The sequence below is a fragment of the Myotis davidii genome, unplaced genomic scaffold, assembly GCF_000327345.1.
Source record: "Myotis davidii unplaced genomic scaffold, ASM32734v1 scaffold618, whole genome shotgun sequence".
Lineage (NCBI taxonomy): Eukaryota > Metazoa > Chordata > Mammalia > Chiroptera > Vespertilionidae > Myotis > Myotis davidii.
Genome location: NW_006289199.1, coordinates 618351 through 639426, shown reverse-complemented (window position 1 = coordinate 639426; position 21076 = coordinate 618351). Strand labels below are relative to the sequence as shown.

The 21076-nt window shown below is 53.3% G+C and overlaps 1 protein-coding gene across 1 annotated transcript in view; it reads right to left on the bottom strand.

Annotated features, from left to right (window-relative positions):
- Nucleotides 1-20834, bottom strand: part of TMEM72 (transmembrane protein 72) — a 27304-nt gene extending 6470 nt beyond the window's left edge. The window contains exons 1-2 of the mRNA XM_006761414.2: nt 20126-20834; nt 183-249 (exon numbers count right to left, since the gene is read on the bottom strand). Coding sequence (XP_006761477.1) covers nt 183-249; nt 20126-20195 — 137 coding nt within the window. The 5' untranslated portion in view covers nt 20196-20834. The remainder of the gene's footprint in view (nt 1-182; nt 250-20125) is intronic.
- Nucleotides 20835-21076: the final 242 nt, after the last annotated feature.

The window sequence follows — 21076 nt, the reverse complement described above, 5'->3', positions numbered from 1 at the left end:
GGGTAATTGTTTGGTTGATGGGATGGTTTGATTATAGCCATTTCCAAAGCAGAGGATACTCTAAGGCGGCTCTAGCCCTTCCACCTCTGGGACAGGATGGACTCAGGAGGAGAGGGCGGGCTGCTCCGTGTTTATCGGAGGAGAAAGCAGAACACACCCCGGGGAGAGCTGTGCGTACTCACAGCAGGTAGAAGGCCAGGCTCTTGAAGTGCCCCTGGAGGAAGGTCTCGGTGCCCACGCCGATCAACACTGAGAGGGGAGAGGAGGGGACAGTGGCCCAGGTGCTCCTGCCACAGCCCTGCCCTGAGCAGGGCGCCGTGGCCAGGAGCCAGGCTGTCCCTGGGACCGAGAGCCGGGGAGGTTCTTCCCATGAGGCACAGAGATAAGCAGCTGGGAAGATGGAGAGAGCAGGAGCCTCCTTACCTGTCTTGGGAACCAGGGTGGCTTCAGGCAGAGCCCCAGAGGGGTGCAGTGCAGTCTCCCCAGAGCACAGACGCCACCCACCCAGGTGCCCCAGGGACAGCCACGACGCCAGGACTGCCGCTCTGCTGTTGCCGTCCCGCCTGTGTCCTGGCACCAAGGGCCCTGGCCGCCCACAGGTCCGTTCCAGGGCTGCTGTGTCTGGGTGTCAGTGTGTGGCCCGGGGGGACCCGCCTGCTCTTGCTGTCCCATGGCCCCATTTCCCTTGCTGGTTTGGGAGCTGCCTCACACTCACGGTTTGGCCCCAGGGCCGATCAAGCCCTGACACAGATGCCCCTCAGCCCCATCTCTCTCTTGCCCTTTCCTGGCAGTTGGTACTCAGACACTTAACCTCCCTTTTCCCAGGGTGCACTTTGCCATGGAGCCACCTTTGCAGACTCGCTGGCTCACCGTCATCTCCTCCGGGGACTCCCTGCTCTAAGAGCTTCACTGCCCCAGCCACGGCTCCGACCCCAGCCACTCGCTGATGAAACAGGTCACAGGCAGCACTCAGAGATCCCAGGCCTGCCTGGACTGCAGTGGGCCTGGGTCAGAACTCTTTCTGGACCTAATCGATCATACTCCTTGCACCTGCATATCTCTCTGGGCTCAGGTGACGTACCCGGGTATTTCCACTGTGGTGTTTGCCACCTTGTCCTCCCTGCTCTTCTGAAACTCAAAGAGGCAGCTTGGGTTGCCAACATTGGCTGAATGGCCCTTGGTCTGTGGCGCCCGGGCTGGCTGCTTCCCTGGGCCTGAGGCCTCCCCTCATCCCAGGTGGAGATGCTGTGTGAGCTCCCGCCCCTGGGTGACCCCAGCCCTTTGTCCGGGCAGAAGGGCTGCCCCCACTAAGTGTGGAGCCCCTTGCTTAGGCCTTAGGCTGCCAGCACCTCCACCCTCACTTCTGGGGGAGGTGGAAGTGCTGCAGGGAGACGGGAGGGGGTGCCTTTACCGAGGAAGGGAGGGGAGGCACCAGGTACCCAGGTTGTCTCGATGAGGGAGCCTCGTGCTCGAGAGGTGGGGACAGTGTCTCTGTCCTCTGCAGGTTTAGCCCAGGTGAGGAGCTGGGGATGCGTGTCAGCACCACCTACAGACTCACTGGTTTACACACGATGGTCACACATGTCCCGACTCCTCAGAGCATCCCTGTGACACAGTGAGCTCTGCATGCCCCATTTTGCAGGGAGGAAAACGAGGCTGGTGTTGTGCTCACAGGACACACACTCACCAGAATGTGAAGGAGCAAACATGAGGTTTCTGACTGCAGGTGGTGAGCAGTTTCCTGGTTTCCACTGTGTACCAGTGTATGTGTGTGGTGTGTGCATGCGTGCGTGTGCGTGCACGCACATGTGTTGTATGTGATACGCATGGGTGTGTGGTGTGTGTGGTATGTGTATTATATTTGTTATGCATGCATGTGGTGTATGTGGTATGTGAGTGTTAGACTATAGTATGTGTGTGTGGTGTATGTGATATGCATGTGTGTTGGTATGTTTTGTATGTGCTGTGTATGTGTGGGTGTGGTGGGTGTGATGTGTATGGTATGTGTGTGTGTGTTAGAGTGTGGTGTGTGTGTGTGGTATGTGTATATATTAGTGTGTGGTGTGTGTGTGTGTGTTACAGGCAAATGTTCATTTATTTAATTTTCACTGTGTATCCTGCCCTGTTCTCAGCACTTAGCATTTATTAACTAATTTAATGATCACAACATTCCATGTAAAAGTAGCATGTCAACCTCATTTCCAGGAGAGGAAACTGAGGTACAGGGAATGTAAGCAAAACAAATAAACCAGCCAGCCACGGTGGCCTAGGTCAGATCCTGTAGTTCAGCCTCACATTTGCTAGTTAATAGCCGAGTCACTCATCCCTCTGGCCTCAGTTTCTTAATTGTTTCTCTTGTACATAATGATTATGAGGATTTAGTAGGCTAATTGATCCCAAGCACATCACAGTTGCTCAATGAAATAGCTTGTTATTTTTTGGGGGGTTTCATTCTGATCATGGTCTTTGTAGATTCCCACAGGCTTGTGGCAAATGGCCAGCAGATGGCAGGAGAGGGCCTTGGGAACAGCCTGGTTCCCTAACTTGCACCATCAGGGCTGTAGAGAGCTATGTTAATACCTATTGACTGAAACAAAGGGTCAGTGGTCAAAGGGGCATTGGAGAAGCACCAGAGGCAGAAGGGGTTTGCAATCTAAAAAATCAAAGTGACAACAGAAATAAGAGAGCCGGCTTAGACGCCCAGTTCTAGGTGATGTGACCTGGGTGGAATGGGTACATGTGACCTTGGGGTGGTATGCATGACCTTGGTGGAGTGGGTACACGTGACCTGGGTGGAGTGGGTACACATGACCTTGGTGGAGTGGGTACATGTGACCCTGGTGGAGTGGGTACATGGGACATGGGTGGAGTGGGTACCTGTGACCTGGGTGGAGTGGGTACACGTGACCTTGGTGGAGTGGGTACACGTGACCTGGTGGAGCGGGTGTGTACTGACTGTTTGCGCTGAGTTCCCTCTGAAAGGGGAGAATAAGTTACACCTCAGAGTTGTTTCTGGGCTTGGGGAGATTGACAAAGCTGAGACGCAGGGCTCTGTGCGTGGTGGGGTCAGGGGACTGTGCACAGGAGCTCCTTCCTCCCCTTACTCGGCCTGGGCAGCTTTCCCAGCCTCCATCTAGCCCTGTCCAGGGAGGTGGGGTCCCCACCCAGAAGCTCTGCAAGCCCAGGGCAGGGGGACAGGGTGATGGAGTGAGGAATGTGGGTTCTACGGCCAGGAGATCCCTAAGGGGATCCAGTGGGATTCTCCTGGGAGCCAAAGGTCCTTCAACACTGGGGCCACGGGGTCACCTTCTTTCTGCTTGTTCACCCCGGTTCTGGGCTCCTGAGCTCAGAGGCAGACCATGCATGGCCAAGACAACATAAAGTCCTTCCTTGGGTCCCTGCATCTGCCTCTCTGTCTGCAGCCTTGACCCAATCCCATTTCTGCCCTGGAGCTGCTAGGCTGACTCCTTTGTCTCCTGGCAGCTCTTCCTAGGCTGTGCTTCTATCTCATCTTCTGGGTTTTCCTGTTGGGGTGAGTGGGGGTCCACCCAGCGGCGGGCTGGGTCAGGCATGTGCTCCTCTCTGGGGCATGCTTGGTCTCGGGGAGACACATGGTATGCACAGACTGAAAAAGTGCCGTGACCCAGACTGTAAGAGAGGCTCACCTAAGCGCTCAGAGAGCCAGAGAGAGGAGGGCCATTCCTGAAGGTGTTGAACCAAGAAGGACTGGCAGGCAGGCAGGCACGCAGGCAGGAGGACCTGAGCCAGCGGAGGGGCAGGGCCCGGCAAGTGTAACAGCAAGTGATTTCCTCCGGAGCTGGGGCCTGGGACGGGCATGGGCAGTGCCTGTGGTCTGAGGCCAGATTGTGGCTCTTTAAATAGCAGGCTCCACGGGCTGGTCAGGGGGTGGGGGCACTCGGGTGCTGGGAGCAGCTGAGTGATGTGTTCAGATGGGCATCTCAGAAAGCTCCCTGCCCTCAGGCAGAGGGTAGGAGGCTTTGGCGATATTGGCTAAGACCGCCTGGCGGAGGAGAGGTGGCGGTGGAGGTACAGGACCTGCTCCGGGCGCTCCTGGCCTCCCCTCCCCCAGCACACCGCCAGCCTCCAGTTCCTTTGTGGGTCTGGCTTGAAGCAAAGTTCTGGTCGTGGCTCCTAACGGTGTGCTTGGGTGACTCTGTTCACCTGCCTGCAGGCAGGGCACCCGGGAGAGGGGGGAGGGGAGAAGGGCATGCCCTGCTGTTGCATGATGGCCTTTTTCCGGGTAGAGGAAGCAGCGGTGTGAGATGGTCAAGGTGACCACAAGACACTGGGGTGGGAAGCTCTCTGGGCGAGCCAGCCCAGCTGCCCCACAGGGCGGTCCCACCACGTGCTGTGGACTGCAGCAGGCCCCACACACGTCCTGCGACTGTGCACAACATTCCTCAAGGTGGGGATTGTCAGCCCCATGTTATCATGAAAAAGTTCCAACCAGTGACGGGGAGGTGAGCACCTTGGCCCAGCACCCGGCTGTGATGGGCAGAGGCCGACGGGATCAGGACCGCCTCACAGGGTTCTGATGTCCCTGCTGGCCGAGGCCGGGGAAGGACTCGAGAGAGAGCGTGCAGGTGGGGAGGATGTTTCCTGGGGCCAAGCATGGGGGTGTCAAGTGAATGAGACCTTGTCACCACAGCTGGGCAGTGGGCCGTTGCATCGCCCCGTCCAGCTGTGCATGTATTTTTGCAATGTCTTCATCAGACAGAGTCAGGAGCCTGCCCCTGCACTGCCTCAGCGACCAGCTGGTGCCCAATCTGTGGGTCAGGGTGGTGATCACCTCCTCACCCCGGGCATGTTGCAAAGGGCCCGCAGCCTGGGCAGAGCTCTCTGCTGAGTGTCACAAGTGGTCCCAGCCTGAATCTCACCCCCAGGTTGTTGCCCCAGCCACCAAGGGTTGCTCTGATTGATCAAGGCGCAGGGTCCCCGCGGCGAGTCCACACCCCTGCTCACAGCACATCCTCTGAGCCAGGTCCAGGTAAAGTACAGAGGTGCAAAGCAAACGCGTGGCCCGCCTGGGCAGACAGCCCCAGCACCCACCCAGGAAATGGGGACGCAGAAGGTGGGGACAAGCCACAGCAGGAGGAGCAGGAAGAAGGCAGAGGAGACAGGCAGTCCCTGTGGAGGAGACAGGCCAGGTGAGGGCAGGCTGACGGAGCAGAGTTCAGGGCTTGGATCTGTGATGCCGTGAGTCAGTGCACAGGTCAGGGGCAGGGCCTTGTCTCTGGGTGCCTCTCGGTGCAGCTCCCAGAGCTGAGCAGCTTCATGGGTCGCACTGGAGCAGACAGTGCGGCTTCCTGGGCCCACACCCTCATGCACTTTCACCTCGACCCACCCTCTAAGGGCGCCATGCCGGCGCCACACCATGGAGCTGTGCCCCATGGTCTGGGGAAACCCCTCCATGGGCAGCCTGGGTGCAGCCAAGTGCCCTGGGACCACTGCTTCTGCGAGGACTTACTCTAGTCCCTAACACCATCTCCCTGAAGGTCTCCCAAGCCTCTTGAGGTTGGGCCGGGTGCCATCTCTAAGGTAAGTGAGCCAGGCATGCCCTCCTGTCAGACACTCCTGCAGACCCTGGCAGGAGCTCATCCAGAGAGCTGGAGAGATTGTTGCTGGATCTATGACAGACAGTAGCCCCCCACAAACTTAGTCTGCTCGGTGAGGAGATACTGTGACTGTAACAATGTAAGATGGGGTGCTTCGTTACAGCAGATGCTAAATGGAAGCTGTGAGCAAACTGCAGCTCTTCCCATCGAGAGGTGTGGTGTAGCCCCTCCCGCTGGATGGGTCTGTCTGAAGGAAGGGTGTACAGGTAAAGTTTGGGGACTTGCATGGCTAATTTGCAAAGAGCTTCTTCTACTGAGACTTCCTAAAATGCTTGTTCTGGGAGAAGCTACCCACTATGTGGAAGCCTGACTCTCCTGAAGAACCCCAAGATAACCATGAAGGGGGAGAGAGAGAGAGAGAGAGAGAGAGAGAGAGAGCGAGAGCGCTCCAGCTGGTTTGGGGCCTCTTAGCCAGACATGGGACATGGGAGTGAAGTTCTTGGACATCCAGCCCCAGAAGGTCCAAGTGGAGGAGAACCGCTGACCCGAGCTCACATTTAGGACACGTGGCCAACCCAGCACCCACCCAGGCCCCGCATGGAGAGATGCCATCCTCACGGTGCCCTGCCTGTGCCCCTGAGCAACAACATTTGAGCATAAGAAAAGAGCTGTAGTCTTGAGCCGCTAAGTCGCTAAGTTTTGAGTGGCTTTAGATGTAGCCGCAGATAACTGGAAATGCAGCTAATCCTGTCCTCTAACTACCTGGCAGTGGGGCCGAGGTTCCCGTGCCGGCCTGGTGGGCCCTGACTCTCAGCAGTGAGCATCCCCAGGCCCCATGGCCTCTGCACCTCTCACCGGGGCTTCCCCCTCCAGGCTCCCAGATCCTGCAGCATCAGTCCCCTGCCCACATGTGTGCACAGCCTCAGGGTGCAGTCCCCAGGAGGAGGCTGGTGTCGGCCTGCGTTTGGGCCGTGGAGTCCTCTGGTGTCTCGTGCCTTGGCTTTCCTGGAGGACCCGTGAGGGCCTGCCTTCCACAGCAGGGCCCTCTGCAGCTCCATTTCACAGAGACGCTCAGTTGAAAAATCGAGGGAAGCAAGTGAGGCCTCCTGCTACAGGGGAGTTTGTGACCTCGCCCAGTGCCCCCTGGGCAGCCACCCCCTCTGGGCACACTGGCTGACCTGTGCTGGGGACCAGCTTTCCTTGGGAGGCACCACTGTTCCCTGTGACACAGACATGGCACCCAAAACTGCTCTCACCGAGGCCTGGAGTTCCCTGTGCTCTGCAGGGACTAGTCTTCAAATCCAGACACTTCAGAAGCCAGGAATTGGACATCAAGTGTAGCCTTAATTGGGGGTGAAGAGTGGGATGGGTGTGTGAGAAGATCGGCCCGCCTGCCTCCCTCTGCCCTCTGCCCAGGCTGCAGGGGGCACCTGCTCGCTAATAGGCCTCAGTACATGCCACATGCCTCGCTTTGTGGCATGGACTGAGGAAGGGCCCGGTTTTCGGCTGTAGGCAGGGCTGTCTGTACAACAGAGAAGTTATCCAGCGGAGCCAGGACTAGGATGAGCTGAGCCAGGCACCTGGGCACACATTTAAATTCTAAATTGAAGGAGGCATTCACTCCCAGGCCGGGCTGCAAGTCCAGGCGTCCAGCGCTGTACACGGCCCATGGTTTGTGGGCTTCTGGCTACTCAAGGGAGGTTGGCCCGCACTCGGTCCTGGCTGAGATGTCTGAAACTATACATCCTCGGGGCTCCAGTTCATGGGCGACTCTCATCAGCAACCCACCCAGCCAGTGACCCCGAGGTCTTGTCCAGAAGTCAGGAGAGCTGACAGTGTGACATGGAGACAGGAGACAAGTGCCATGCTCACCCCAGAACCGGGCTTCTTGTAAGAAAGTTTTGCCCCCAGAACTGCCTTGATGTGGCCACACGGTTCTGCCTGCTGTCGGTGGGCGGGCGCTTCCACAGAGCTGTTCAGGGCCTGTCCTTCTGTCCCTCCCTGTTATCTGTCCCTTGGGATCCTGTTATCCCTCATCCCAGTCCAACAGAGCCAATTGCTCCATCCCACTGCCCTGCACAGTCCCCAGTGAGGCCCCCTGGCGGTGCCAGCTGCAGCCAGCTCTTTTCCTCAAGCCCTTGTGGACCAGACTGGCCCCCCGCATCCTACCTCGGCCTCTAGTCTCTGTCCCTCCTGTCGGGCTGGGCCCACACCCCCCACAGAGTTTTCTTCTCCCAGAGGCCAGGGTATTCTTCTGCGCTGTCTTCCTGCGTTGCTTACACCGGCTTAGCAGTGGTCTGATTCTGGGCCCCAAGGCTGAGGTGCAGCCTGGGCTTGTGGACACCTTCTGAGCATCTTGTGGGTATCCTGGCGCTCGGGACCGGAGTGTGGGGCAGAGGTAGGAGGGTGCAGAGCGGGCAGGAGGGAGGCGCCTCAGGAAGGTGGATCCTGGCTCCTCCAATAAGTCACCCTCTCACCTGTTTCCTCTTCTGGAAAATGATGAGAATAAAACGTGCGCATTGGCCGTGAGAGTTCGGCCTTGTATGATGGATGCTCTGCAGATGTAGCGATGGCCAGAGTATTGTTAGGAGAGGAGGGTGTTCCCGTTAGTGCTCTCGGGGCTTATTTCCACCCTTCCTTCCACCAATGCATACGGTGACTGGACTAGGAGCCCTTCTCTGTGCCCTGATGCTGCTCATGGACTTTCTGGTCTCAGCTTCCTTCTGCAGCCCGGCGAGGATATAAGTGGCCCAAAGCCCCATTCGCTTGTAACACGCTCTGTGTGGGCCTGTGTGTGTGAGGCTGGGGCCTGCGTGTGGTGCTGCTCGCCCAGGCCCAGCTCCCTGGCTTGATCATGTGCTGCTTTTGCCTCGGGATGGACCTCTCAGCTGATGACGGCTTGTTTGTTCCGACTCGGTTGCTGGGTTGAGTTCCGACGTCTGTCTTGCATTGGCGCAGTGCCCTGGTGGCAACACAGGACACTTCACAGCCGTCCACTAGAGGCCACACTAACTGGCTTTTCTTTTCGTTAATCCCTACTCGAGGACATTTTTTCCATTCATTTTTAGAGAGAGTGGAAGGGATGCGAGAGAGACACACTGATTTGGTTGCCTCTCACACGCGCCCCAATCAGGGCTGGAGATTGAGCCTGCAAACCAGGCCCTTGACCGGAATTGAACCCAGGACCCTTCAGTCCACGAGCCAACGCTCTAACTGGCTTTTCATGCCAGGCAGTGGTCTGGGCCTGGGCTGCCCAGGTAGCTGCACGAGAACGTCATTCTCACTGCTGCCGGGGCAGCCTCTTAATCCCGCGTCTTAGTGACCGCTCCTTTTCCTCAGGAATGGCTGTCTCCTGCTGGTCTTCGGGCTGTGAGGACCCCTTAGCCCAGGGGTGGGCAAACTTTTTGACTCGAGGGCCACAATGGGTTCTTAAACTGGACTCAGAAGAAGGAGCTGTGACCGTGTTTCCCGACGTTGCCATGTTAACACTGCTGCTGGTGAAGGAGCAGAGGGGAGAGCAAGAGAACCCTCCGCTCTTTCGGCTCCGCAGGCCGGATAGAACAGCCGAACGGGCCGGATCCGGCCCGCGGGCCGTAGTTTGCCCACGGCTGCCTTAGGAGCTGATGCACTGGGTTGGTGTCGATGGCTGGCGAGGGCTTTGGGTCAGAAGAGGGCACAGCTGGTTGCAGAGGTGAAAGCTAGATTTCCACTACGGCTACGCACGGGGAGGTATTAGAACTAGTCGCTACGGAGCCGCTGAGACACAAGGCAGTGGTTGCAGGCTTCTGACTCAGAAGTTCTGGCAGATTCTAACACGGCAGGGACATTTACCTGGGTACTGAGAGCTGTTCAGCAGACACCTACGAGCCAGGTTTCAGAGGCACTGCGATTAAAGGCCAAGGTTTTCCAGGAGAAAGTTTCCGATATTCAGTTAGAGGAGCTTTTAGAGGACAGCAGTGATTCCCAAAGTGGGCGCTACCGCCCCCTGGTGGGCGCTGCAGCGATCCCGGGGGGGGGTGGCGGGGGGCGGTGACGGCCACAGGTGCATTTGTGTTAACTTTTTTTGTATTACCTTTCTATTCTGAGTTCAATAAATAGTTTCATAATTTCAAACTTCAATGTTTCTAATTTATACCTTTCTTTACTATATTTTACGAAAAAGGTAGAAACATTAATACATATATCTTTCTGTTTAACTGCTATTAAAATTTAAAAAAAAAATTAACTTCCAGGGGGCGCTGAGTAATATTTTTTCTGGAAAGGGGGAGGTAGGCCAAATAAGTTGGGGAACCACTGGAGTACAGCGTGGCACTCAGTACGCACTCACGCTCACACGTCTGTGTAGGTAGAGTTCCCCAGAGGCAAGACTCCACTCATTCCCCGCTGGAGCCTTCAAACATGAGCCACAGATGGAAGCTGACCAGCCAAGAGGCTGATCTCGCCCTGCGCAAAGCCCCTGTGCGGAGTGCTGTGGTGCCCCCAGCCTTCACCCCTCTGGGCATCCACACGCTGTTAAGTGACTGCCGTGAAGTCTGTTTCCCCGACCCTTGCATCTGGACTCAGCAACATGGCCTGCTTTGGGCACCATGCAAGAACAGGCGTGAAATGGGCTTATAAACTTGCATGTTCTCTCATGGAGCATGCCAAAGCCAGCCTGCTGGAGCAGCAGGGACACGGAGAGCAGAGTGGCCCATTCATCCCAGCCCTGGCCAGTCTAGACGAGTCAACAGCCCCAGCAAGAGAAGCACACCCAGCTGACATTAGCACGGCTGCCCAGCCTGCTTGCCCAGATGTGTGAGTAATAAAAGCTTGTTGCTCTCTCCCACTGAGGGTCTGCGGATGTTACACAGCATTATTTTGGCAATAGATAACTGGCACATCCCCCTTTAAAAACAGTTTTATTGAAGTACAATTGATATATAACAAGTGCACTTATTCAGTGTTCAGTTTGATAACTATTGATATGTATATACCCAGAAACAATCACTACAATCAAGATAATGGATATATCTCTCCTCATATCCTTGTAAACCTACCGTCCTTACCCATCCATCCACCCTCCACACCACTAATCTATGTTCTGTTACTAGAGATTAGTTTTCATTTTCTAAAAATTTATTTAAATGGTACTCTTTTCCATCTGTTTACTTTCATTCTGGATGATTATTGAGATTCATGTTGTAGCATGTGCTTCTTCTTTTTTTTTTAAAGAATATTTTAATTAATTTTTAAAGAGAGTGGAAGGGAGAGGGAGAGAATGAAACAGCGATTGGCTACCTCCTGCATGCCCACTACTGGGGATCAAGCCCACAACCCAGGAATGTGCCCCGACCAAAATCCAACCAGCAACCGTTTGGTGCCTGGGACGATGCCCACCGGACCCACACCTGCCGGGGCAGCATGTGCCCTTCTGTGGCTGAGTAGTATGGGTAGAAGCCATCTGTTGCTCGGAACTTGGATTGTTTCTAGTTTTGGCTACTACAAAAAAGACGCTATGAACACTCATGTAGAATATTTTCATGAACATATGCTTTCTTTTTCCTTGGGTAAGTACCTAGGAGTGGGTCATTTTTCAGCAACTGCCAAACCATTTCCCAAGTGAGTGTGCCATGTTACATCTCCATCAGCAGTGCGTGAGAGTTCCACATTCTTGCCAACACTTCAGCACGTGGCCTGGTGAGTCTTTTAGCCATTCCAAAGGCAGGCAGTACCTCATTGTGGTTTTGGTGTGCATTTCCCTAGTGACTAATGATATGGAACATTTTTTCATGTGCTTTTTGCCATAGCATCTCTTTGTTAACTTGTGTTTTTTTTTTCATTCTCTTAAAAATATATTTTGAAGAATAAAGTGTTAAATTTCGATGGTGTGCAATTTATTAATTTGTTCTATGGATTGATTGAAATTTGGTATTGTGTCTAAGAAATCTCTGCCGAACCCATGACTTAAGTTTATCCTATTTTCTAGGAATTTCATAGTTTTAGGTTTTATATTTAGGTCCATAATACATTTTGAGTCTTTTTTTTTTGTATATGGTACAAAATATAGATAAACTTTGTTTTTTTAAATTAATGAATATTCAGTTGTTAACGAGTTAAAAAGTTAAAAGTTATTCTTTCTACACTAAATTATCTTTGTAGTTAAGTCAAAATTCTGTTGTACATATACGGCTAGTTCTATTTCTGAATGCTATTGTGTTTCATTCATCAATTTGTCTTCTTTGTGTCAAAACCGCACTGTCTTGATTTCCATAGCTTTATAAGTCTTAAAATCAGGTAGTGTTAAATTTTTCATTTTGCTCTTTGTGTACAAAGTTGCTTTGCTTATATTAGGACCTTTGCATTTCCAGGTGAATTTTAGAAACAGCTTGTCTACTGTTAGGAAACACACATGCACACACACAAAACAAACCTGCTAGGATTTTGGCTGGGATTGCAGTTACCAGCTGTACCAGTTAATAATGTGGATTTTGTAATCAAAGAAGAAATGATAATTTTAAGAGAAACATCAAAAGTGCTTTATTCAAAGTAATGTCCATCGCTAGCTACACATTTCCCCATCTTCAGGTAATTTGTGGATACTGTCCCAATAGAACTTTTCTTGTTTTGAGGTAAACCATTCAGAGACCCAATTTTTCACTTCTTTGTATGTTTTGAAGTGCTGCTCAGAAAGTGCATGTGCCATGGATTGGAACAAGTGGTACTCTGAAGGAGCCACGTCTTCTGGCCCATTCTGGTCATTTTACGATCAAAGCGTGGTTCAAATTGATTATTTGTTGTCGGTAGCGATCAGTATATTGATGATTTCATCTGGTTTTAGAAGCTCATAATACACCACACCTTCCTGATCCCACCAAATGCAGAGCATTGTCTCCTTTCTGAAGCGATTTGGCCTTACAGTCGATATTGATAGTTGACCTGGATCAACCCATGATTTTGTGCATTTGGGATTCTCAAAATAAATCCACTTTTCATCGCCAGCCACAATTCGATGCAAAAAAGACTTTCTTTTGTGCCAGTGAACCAACATTTTACTGATGACTTTTCAGTTTTCCATTTGTCTTTCGTTCAGTTGATGTGGCACCCACTTTCCTTCCTTTAAATCTTTCCCATTGCTTGTAAACGATCGGAAATTGCTTGCTGAGCAACGTTTAACCTTTCTGCAAGTTGTTTTGAGTTTGACACGCATCTTCATCCAATAATACTTGTAATTGTTGGTCTTCAAACTTGTGTTTGTCACAAAATTCAACATTTTTAAGTGTAAAAATATCTATGATGTTAAGACCTTCAGAGAATTTGACATATGAAGTTTTGAAACTTGCTGTCAATACAACAAAATAGCTTACATATAAAATCACATATATATCAACATATGTGTAACATCTACTGAAAAAAATCTGCATTATTAACTGGTACACCTGGTAATCTATAGAACAATTTTAGGGAGAACTGGCATCTTCATGATACTGAGTCTTCCCACTCATGAACAAAATGTATCTCTTATCTCTTATATACTTAGGTCTTTTAAAAATATTTTTTAGTTTCCAATGTATAAATTTTTGTCAGATTTATCCTATAGTATTTCATGATTTGATGCTATCATTTTTACATGTTTTTATTTGATTTGCTAAAAGTTGGTTCAGAATTTTTCCCTCTGTGTTGCCGGGGGATGTTAATCTGTGGCTTTCTTGCCACGTCTTCATCTAGCATTGGAGTCATGCTGGTTTCATAACCTGAGTTGAGATGTATTCCCATCTTTCCAACTTTCTGGAAGGGTTGTGTAGAATAGTGACTATTTCTTCCTTGAATGCCGTAGAACTCACCTGTGAAGCCACCTACGCTGACACACCAGGTTCTGGTGATGATGTTGTTTACACGGAGGACTCTGCAGATCTGCAGGGCTGACAACACTATTGAGGATCTGGCCTTCCAGCACGAAGTGTCATCTCCCGTGTAAGAACCCATGGGGGAAATTTCTTCTAGGTCTTGACTTCAGGTCAAGGTGTTTGTCCAAGATATTTGATTCTTTTTCTATCTTGCATTTAAAGAGAACACATCTGATCATTCTTCCAAATGGCAGCATTCCTGGTGCCAGAAAACAATGGTGATGCCTCCAGGTGTTTTCTGCCCATGCCACACATGCCATGTTTCTTTATCTGACCTTTACCTGACCCATGGGAAGCTAGGAAGGCTCAGGGGGAAGCCTCAAGAGAGCTCCCTCTTCCCAGCATCAGCCTCTTATGTATGACTACATTTCTTTCCGATAACCTCTATTCAGATGGTTGCATAGACGAAGGACAAGCTTAAAAGAACTGCCGTCCTATGAAAGATAAAACAAGGCTACCATCTTCCTTCTGGTTGGATCACTATGAGGGGATCTAGTGTGTAGTGATGGAAACTTGGGCACACAGTGCAATATACAGGTGATGTATCAGAGATTGTACACTTGAAAGCTAACCAATGTTGCCCCAATAAATTTAATATTAGTGAAAAATAACCAAGCCCTGGCCGGTGTGGCTCAGTTGGTTAGGCATCCTCCCGTGCACCAAGAGGTTGCTGGTTTGACTCTCAGTTGGAGCACATATCCGATTGCAGGCTCCCTCCCCAGTGGGGGGCCTGCAGGAGGCAGCTGAATGTGTGGGAGGCAGCGAATTGATATTTCTCTCTCTCTCTGTCTCTCTCTCTGTCTGTCTCTCTCTCTCTCTCTCTCTCTCTCTCTCACTAGAGGCCCGAAATTCGTGCACAGATAGGGTCCCTAGGCCTGGCCAGTGATCAGAGCCAATCTGTGGGACAACTGGCTGGGTGATTGGGTTGCCTCTGCTGGCACCTGCCTTGGCAGGCCAGGCGCTGCTCACTTGATGGCCATGCCCCCTGCCACCGTCACTGGTCGCCTCCCTCTGCAGGGTGACCAGGGGGGCAATCGGGGGGTCACCACTTGCACCCACTGTGGCTGGTCTGGAGACTGTGGGCTGGGGGAATATATATATGAAATAACCAAGTTCTTTAGCGACTGATCTTAATAACCCAAGCTCAAAATGTGAAGGAAAATGTTATTCAGCGTAAGATCTCTCACAGTCTAGCCCCATTCTCCCTCTCCAGCTTCAAGGGTCATATGTTGCCTGTTCTTTTCCTCTGATTTCCCTTTTTTCCCACACTGCAGGAAGAGCCCGTCACTCATGCTGCACAGCCCGTGTCCTGCAGATGCCTCTAAAACCAACCAGCACTGTTCACCAGCACTGCGTGAGAACCTGTGTGCCAGGCCTTTCCCTGGCTTAGTCATTGTTACACTGAATGCTCACAACCCCAAAGGGTAGATGGACTTGTTATCCCCATTTCAGAGATGAGAAAACTGATTTTTGAAGTTGAATTTGTTGGGGTGACATTGGTTAATAAGAGTTATACAGGTTTCAGGTGTACAGTTCTATAATGCACCATCTGCATGTTGTATCATGTGTTCCAGTCTCCTTCCATCATCATTAAAGTGCTAGGTAACATGTCTGAAGGCACACACCTAGTCAGGGGCAGAGAAGGACATGCTTCATCTTCCCAAACCAGGGGCTGCAGTGCTTAGTGCCAGGGCATGCGTTTTCTAGCTTGTCTCCTTGGTCACCACATGCTTCTTGGGAGGGAGGTCGTGCCATTCTAATATGTGTGTCTACATGGCACACGGTGGGAATTCTGCAAATGTTTGCTGAATAAATGAATCTTAAGTGGAGTTCTCGGTTTCTTGTTCTAAATCTAAGACAAAGGGCACGAGTATAACGAAATAAAGAAAGAAATGCTTAAGCCAAATCTATCTTGCAGGTGGAGCAGAGGTAGGGAAATTTCATTCACTTGTTGAAACAATCAGATTGGAAAAGAACCAGCCAACATCCGCGTGGAGGACCTGAAAACAACGTGGCTAATAAACCCACCTGTGGGTGTGCTGGGTGCAGGAAGCTTCCTCCTGTGGCAGGAAGTGGTCTCGGGGATAACATTTCAGAAGGGTGGAAATTAGCATGGAGAGCCCGGGATGGTTGCCTCAGAAGCATTAGTTTGTTTCTGAAGGCTTTGAAAAGGGCTGAGGTCAAACTATGCATTTGCTGTGCCCTTTAAAAAATAATGAGAACATCTGGGTTTAAGTGCTGCTGTCATTCTAGTCTACATTAATAAGTCACCATTTCAAATGGAGTGTGGCAGGAGGGCGCTGCTGAAAATCTGGCTCTGTCCTTGGTGTGGAGGAGAGGTTAATGGGTCAAACCCTAGAATAAAACAAACCCCTGAGTGATCCCAGGTTGGCCGTCACGGACGCAGGTGGGGCTTCATCAAGATGATGACTTTCTAGCACGTTGTGGTCATGCAGCTCTGGGCCTGCTGTGACAGTTGTCTCTGGAAACCTGCGCAGATTCGGGTGAGGTCCAGGAGAGGGTCTGAGAGGGGTCAAAGCCGTAACCATCCAGAGAGCATGAGCGGCGTGTCAAACATCAGTGTCTTTATGTTTCGGAAGTGTCGGTCGTTCTTGACTATACGTCACTGTCACTGTCCACCATGATCCACCTGCCTGACAGGGCTGACTGGGGGTGGGGATCTAGGGTATATGATGGGTGGCTTTAGTCAGGCCTCACTGGTACCCTCTGTGTGTTTTGCATCCTGCATCCTGGGATACCCAAGATATGGAAAGACTTAGGCCAGCGGTTCTCAACCTGTGGGTCGCGACCCCTTTGGGGGTCGAAAGACCATTTCACAGGGGTCGCCTAAGACCATCGGAAAACACATATATAATTACATATTGTTTACAGTAGCAAAATTACAGTTATGAAGTAGCAGCGAAAATAATTTTATGGTTGGGGGGGGTCACCATAACATGAGGAACTGTATTAAAGGGTCGCAGCATTAGGAAGGTTGAGAACCACTGACTTAGGTGGAGGGCACGCTGATCAAGAGTGGGGCCTCCGGAGTGGACCACCACCCATTCACGTCTTGCCTCCCTGCTTTCTGGTTGTGAGGACCAGAGCAAATGCTTTCTTGCACTAGGCCTCAGTTTCCCCCTGCACAGAATGAGGATGAGGATGAGCATCACGGTCCTCCAAAGGGTAGTTATGAGGATAAAACGAGACATTACGTTTAAATCATGCAGCAGAGTCCGGCTCAGTGAATACCCACATAGTAATGTCCATTGCCAGCTCTGACTCCCAGAGCCGAGGCTGGAAGAGGAAAAACTGCCCTTGAGTGTTGGCAGCGAGGAGCCTCAGGCTCAAGCCCTTTGCTCTGAGGAGTGTTAGGCGGCCTCACCAAATACATTTTCTTGGCAGCTCCTCTTTTGGGGAGACTTTCCCCAGTAGTCAGGGCCTATGGAAATTAGTCTCCCCTCTTTCCTCCATACTCCACTCAAGTCTAGGACCCTCAAGGTGCAACATCTACCCGGGACGGGGAACTCTTCCCATCCTGTTTCTGGCAGGGCTGGGGCAGGGCTCAGGAGCGGTGAGGAAATTCATGGGAGTCACCCTCGGAGGTGGGGTGGGGCGGGGAAGGGTGGAGAAGGACTGCATGGTTCACAGGGAAACCAATCCATACTCCCCAGTGCAGGAATGGGGACGAGCCCACGCCTACTTTGTGGGGGAGGAACGCCCTGGGCTGCGGTGCCCCCACCTCAGTTACAACCCCTCTCCCAGGCCCCTCCTGACGGTTGGTCTGCAGTGAGAACTGCATAAGGTAAGGCCCCTGGAGCTCTTCTCCCAGGCACACCTGGTGGGGCAGCTCTGGGGCCGCAGGCAGATGTGGGCACCTGCGCAGGGAATGCGAGGGCTCCCAGTCTGTGTGCAGGTCCCGTTGGTGTGCTTCTCTGGTGGCTGCTGAGGCCACATCTCCATAACAGGCACTGAGAGGTCACACACGGACGCACACGCACAAACACACACCGACACACTCCCCGCCTTCCCCGCCAAGGAGGTCACACAAATGTGTGCAGCCAGCTAAGTGTGAGACTAGTGGGGAGGCGTGGGTTTGTGCTGACCTGGAAACCTTATGATTGATTCAAAGGAAGAGAATTTTCTGGTTTTCGAAACACATCTGGCTGGGCACAGTCTGCTCATGGCCTGTCTCCTCCTATTTGGTGGTATGGGGCTGGCCATGGGGTGGGGCAGCATGGCCTGGGGACCACTGGGCGTGCTAACGAAGCTTCATCCACAGGGCCCCGGGTGGAGAGGGAGAGGTGAGCTCGGCCAGCCCCTGGGCAGCTGTGCAGGCACGCGGTGGCCAAGCTGCTGGGCCGTGCCATCGGGGGAGACCCCGGGCCTGTGCCTTCGGAGCCTCTGACAGTCACGGGTCCTGTCTGCAGAGGGAAGGAGGCCCAGGGGCCAGCCAGTCGGTAGTGCTGCCTGGTCCCTGCAGGAGACTGTCTGGGTGGCCTTGGGTCACATGCTTTTCCCAGCTTCTGGGGAACCACACTCCTCCCCACAGTGGGCCAGGGTCTCCCGTTTCTGCAAACTGAGCGCCTGTGTCTCAAGCCTTATTTCCTCTCCAGCAGCGATGCCCCTGTACACGCGGCCTGGGCTTCTCAACGGGAACTTCCCCCAAAAGGAGGCTGAAGGGAATAAAGAATGTGCAAACCTAATACACTGGAAACAGGCCAGGAGTTCCCCGATATTGCCAGGAAATGGGAGGTACGCCCAAGAGCACGAAGTCCTCTCTCTAGCTTCCCCGTCTCCTGCACTTTAGAAAGCCCCAATAAAACGACCGAAAAGCCTGGCCAGTAAAAGGCAATCTGTGGCCTACTTTCAGCCTGGATCCTTTTCAAAACCAAGCGGAGGCCTGCCCTCAGCATTAGCAGCGCCCTCTGTGCAGAGGAAGGGATGTGGCCAGAGGAGCAGTGGTATATGCGATGGTTGCAGACCCTTCCTCTGGCTGAGATAAAGCGGATTTGAACGTCTCTGGCTAATCCATTAGGGTAGATACAGGTCAAAACAGATTCTAGAAGGAGGCGGGCCGGGCTCTGGGCAGGTGTGGCAGGGACCGTCCCTGAGACATCTGCGAGCAGGAAGGGCTGTGCTTCCGCTTCAGGGAACCGGGGCTTAGAGGAGGCAGGGCGAAGTCCAGATCAAGTTGTAGAACAGACCTTGAACCCAGACATGGGAACCTATGTAGGGTTCCCTGCCCCTCCCTGGGTGGGCAGTTGGGGGTCTGGGCAGTCATTCCCAGAGTGCAGGGGACAGGTGGCCCTGACAGTGTCTGGAGCTGGCTCCCTGCCAGCTCATCTCCTTGGGTCTCAGCAGAGCAGGTCCAGACCTTCCTGGTGTCTGCAGGGTGGGCTTCCTACCCTGTAAGGCAGAGTCCAGCCTTTTTGAAAATCGAGGGGCCAGGGCTCTAGGCCGGCTGTCTCTTTCTGACCTGCAACGTGACCTTGGGTAGGGTCATGCCCCTATTTGAGCTCATCTTATGTCAGGAGTTGTGGGGTTAGGTCATCTCAAATGGCGGGTTCTGTGCTAACTCAGGGCCTCCGTGCTGCAGACCCCACTGGCCAGTCCACCAGTGAGCCTGGCCCGGCGCCTGGGAGTGACCTGGGTCCCCTGAGCGCTGAAGTGTGTCATGGCTTTTCCCAAGAGGCTTTATCCCCAGTCCAGCTATCTCTGATCAGCTCATGCCTCGTTGATGCTTCAAAACCCTGGCCAGCAGGGCCGGTTACCTCCATTGCACAGGCTAGAAAGCTCGGGCCCAGAGGCCCCGATGGCTCTCCCAGGTCACCGGTGGCAGGTGGCAGGTGGCAGGTGGCAGGCCGAGGCTGGAAGCAGCACTGTTTGAGTCTGAGCTGGGGGACATTTCCCATCCACTGAGATCCATGCACAGGATTTGGTCCAGTGATGGAGAAGGACTTGCTGAGCTGTGGGCGTCTCCTCCTTGTCCCCAGGGACAGTGAGGCCCAGTGCTCAGAGCTCAGAACACTGCTGCTGACTTCCCAGACACAGATCCTGGCCCTGTGGGGGACCTGGGCTAGGGCAGGGTTTGCCCTAGGGAAGTGAGAAGGCAGCACTCAGGGCCGTGGTCCCACTGGTTCTGCTCTGTCTGTCCTCACGCAAAGTTGAGCAGCCCCAGGATTAGGCGGGTGAGGGAGAGGAGCCAACCCAGGAACCCCTTCCCCGCAGCCCTGCAGAGCATCAGGCAAGCCCGAGGTCTCCGTGACCAGCCCTCCAGCTCAGCTGGGAATTCTCTCTCCATGACAGGGGCCTGTGGTGTGAATCAAGCCAGATGTGCTCTGCTAACTCTACAGCGAGCATCAGCCTTTTATACCTTCACCTTCAGCCGCCGCCCCCTCACAGCAGCCCCATGGGAGGTGGGGCCGACCCTCCACTCATTTCCAAGATGAGGAGGCTGAGGGCTCCCAAGGCCCTTTGGTTCCCAGTCCCCAGCTGACCCCCTGTACCCGCTGTGCCCCGCAGAGCACTGTTCCTGGGGGTCTTGGGGAAGAAAGTGTGGTCAGATGCACCTGCCCATCCCCAGCCAGCTGGCTTCCACCGTTGGGCCAGCCTATCTGCTTTGCCCAGCCCGCAGAGGACTACAGCAGGGAGGTGGGGTCCTACCTGCAGCGGTGGTGATGCCCAGGAGCCGGCAGGTGTATTCCAGCCCTGTCCAGAACACCTGCAGCTTCATGGTGCCGGGGCAAGGGCAGAGGCCCAGCAGGGCGGGCAGCAGCGGCTCTGGCCCTAGATGCTCTCAGACGTCCGGTGTCCAGGGAGGCTGTGGCTGCCAGCTTGGGGCCCTCGTGCCCTGGGGCCCTGCTGTCCCAAACCAGTCCCAGCCACTGCAGCCTGGTCAAGGTGTGAATGGACTCACCTTCCTGCCGGCTGCCTGTGCCTTTGCCAGGCACTCGGCTTAATCATTACCTTGGAAAAATGTCCCCACTGCTCTCAGCGCCTGCCATGGCCCCAGTGGCAGCCTGAGATCAGGCCAATTAGGGCTGGGCTGGAGGCAGGCAGCCTGGAGCTGGCAATCAGCTGCTTCTGGCTGGGAGGAGGGAGCCAGCTAAGGAGCCAGCCTGGGCTCTTCTGTCCTGGGCAGCTCAGAGACAGGCCCACCTGGACTTCAGGCCGTGGGGTCTGGGGAGTGATGCCTGGAGGTGGCAGTGTGCAGGTGAGAGAGAGATGTGTCTCTAAATCAACAGCAGAAACACCCTCTGAGAGGAGTTCTCAGCTCCCACATTTTGGAATATCGGGGATTAGAAAGCTTTTGAGTCTGGGGCAGGTTTGGACTCTGGCCAGGAACACTAAGCTCAGACCCACGTCACATGGGACCTTCCTTTATTCCCGACGCGCTCTGGACATGTGATGTGGGAAATCACTATGATTCTTCGGGAGGGGAGTTGCTATGACAATAATTAACTGGTGACCTTGGAGAAACACAAAGGTATTTGTGAGCCTCAGAAACTTGCAGAAAATAAGTGAGAGTGTTTGACTGGATTGGTGGTTCTTAAAGTATGCCCAGAGGGCTGCGCCAAGAAGCCCGGCTTCTAAAATTTGGCCATTGTGGGCTTT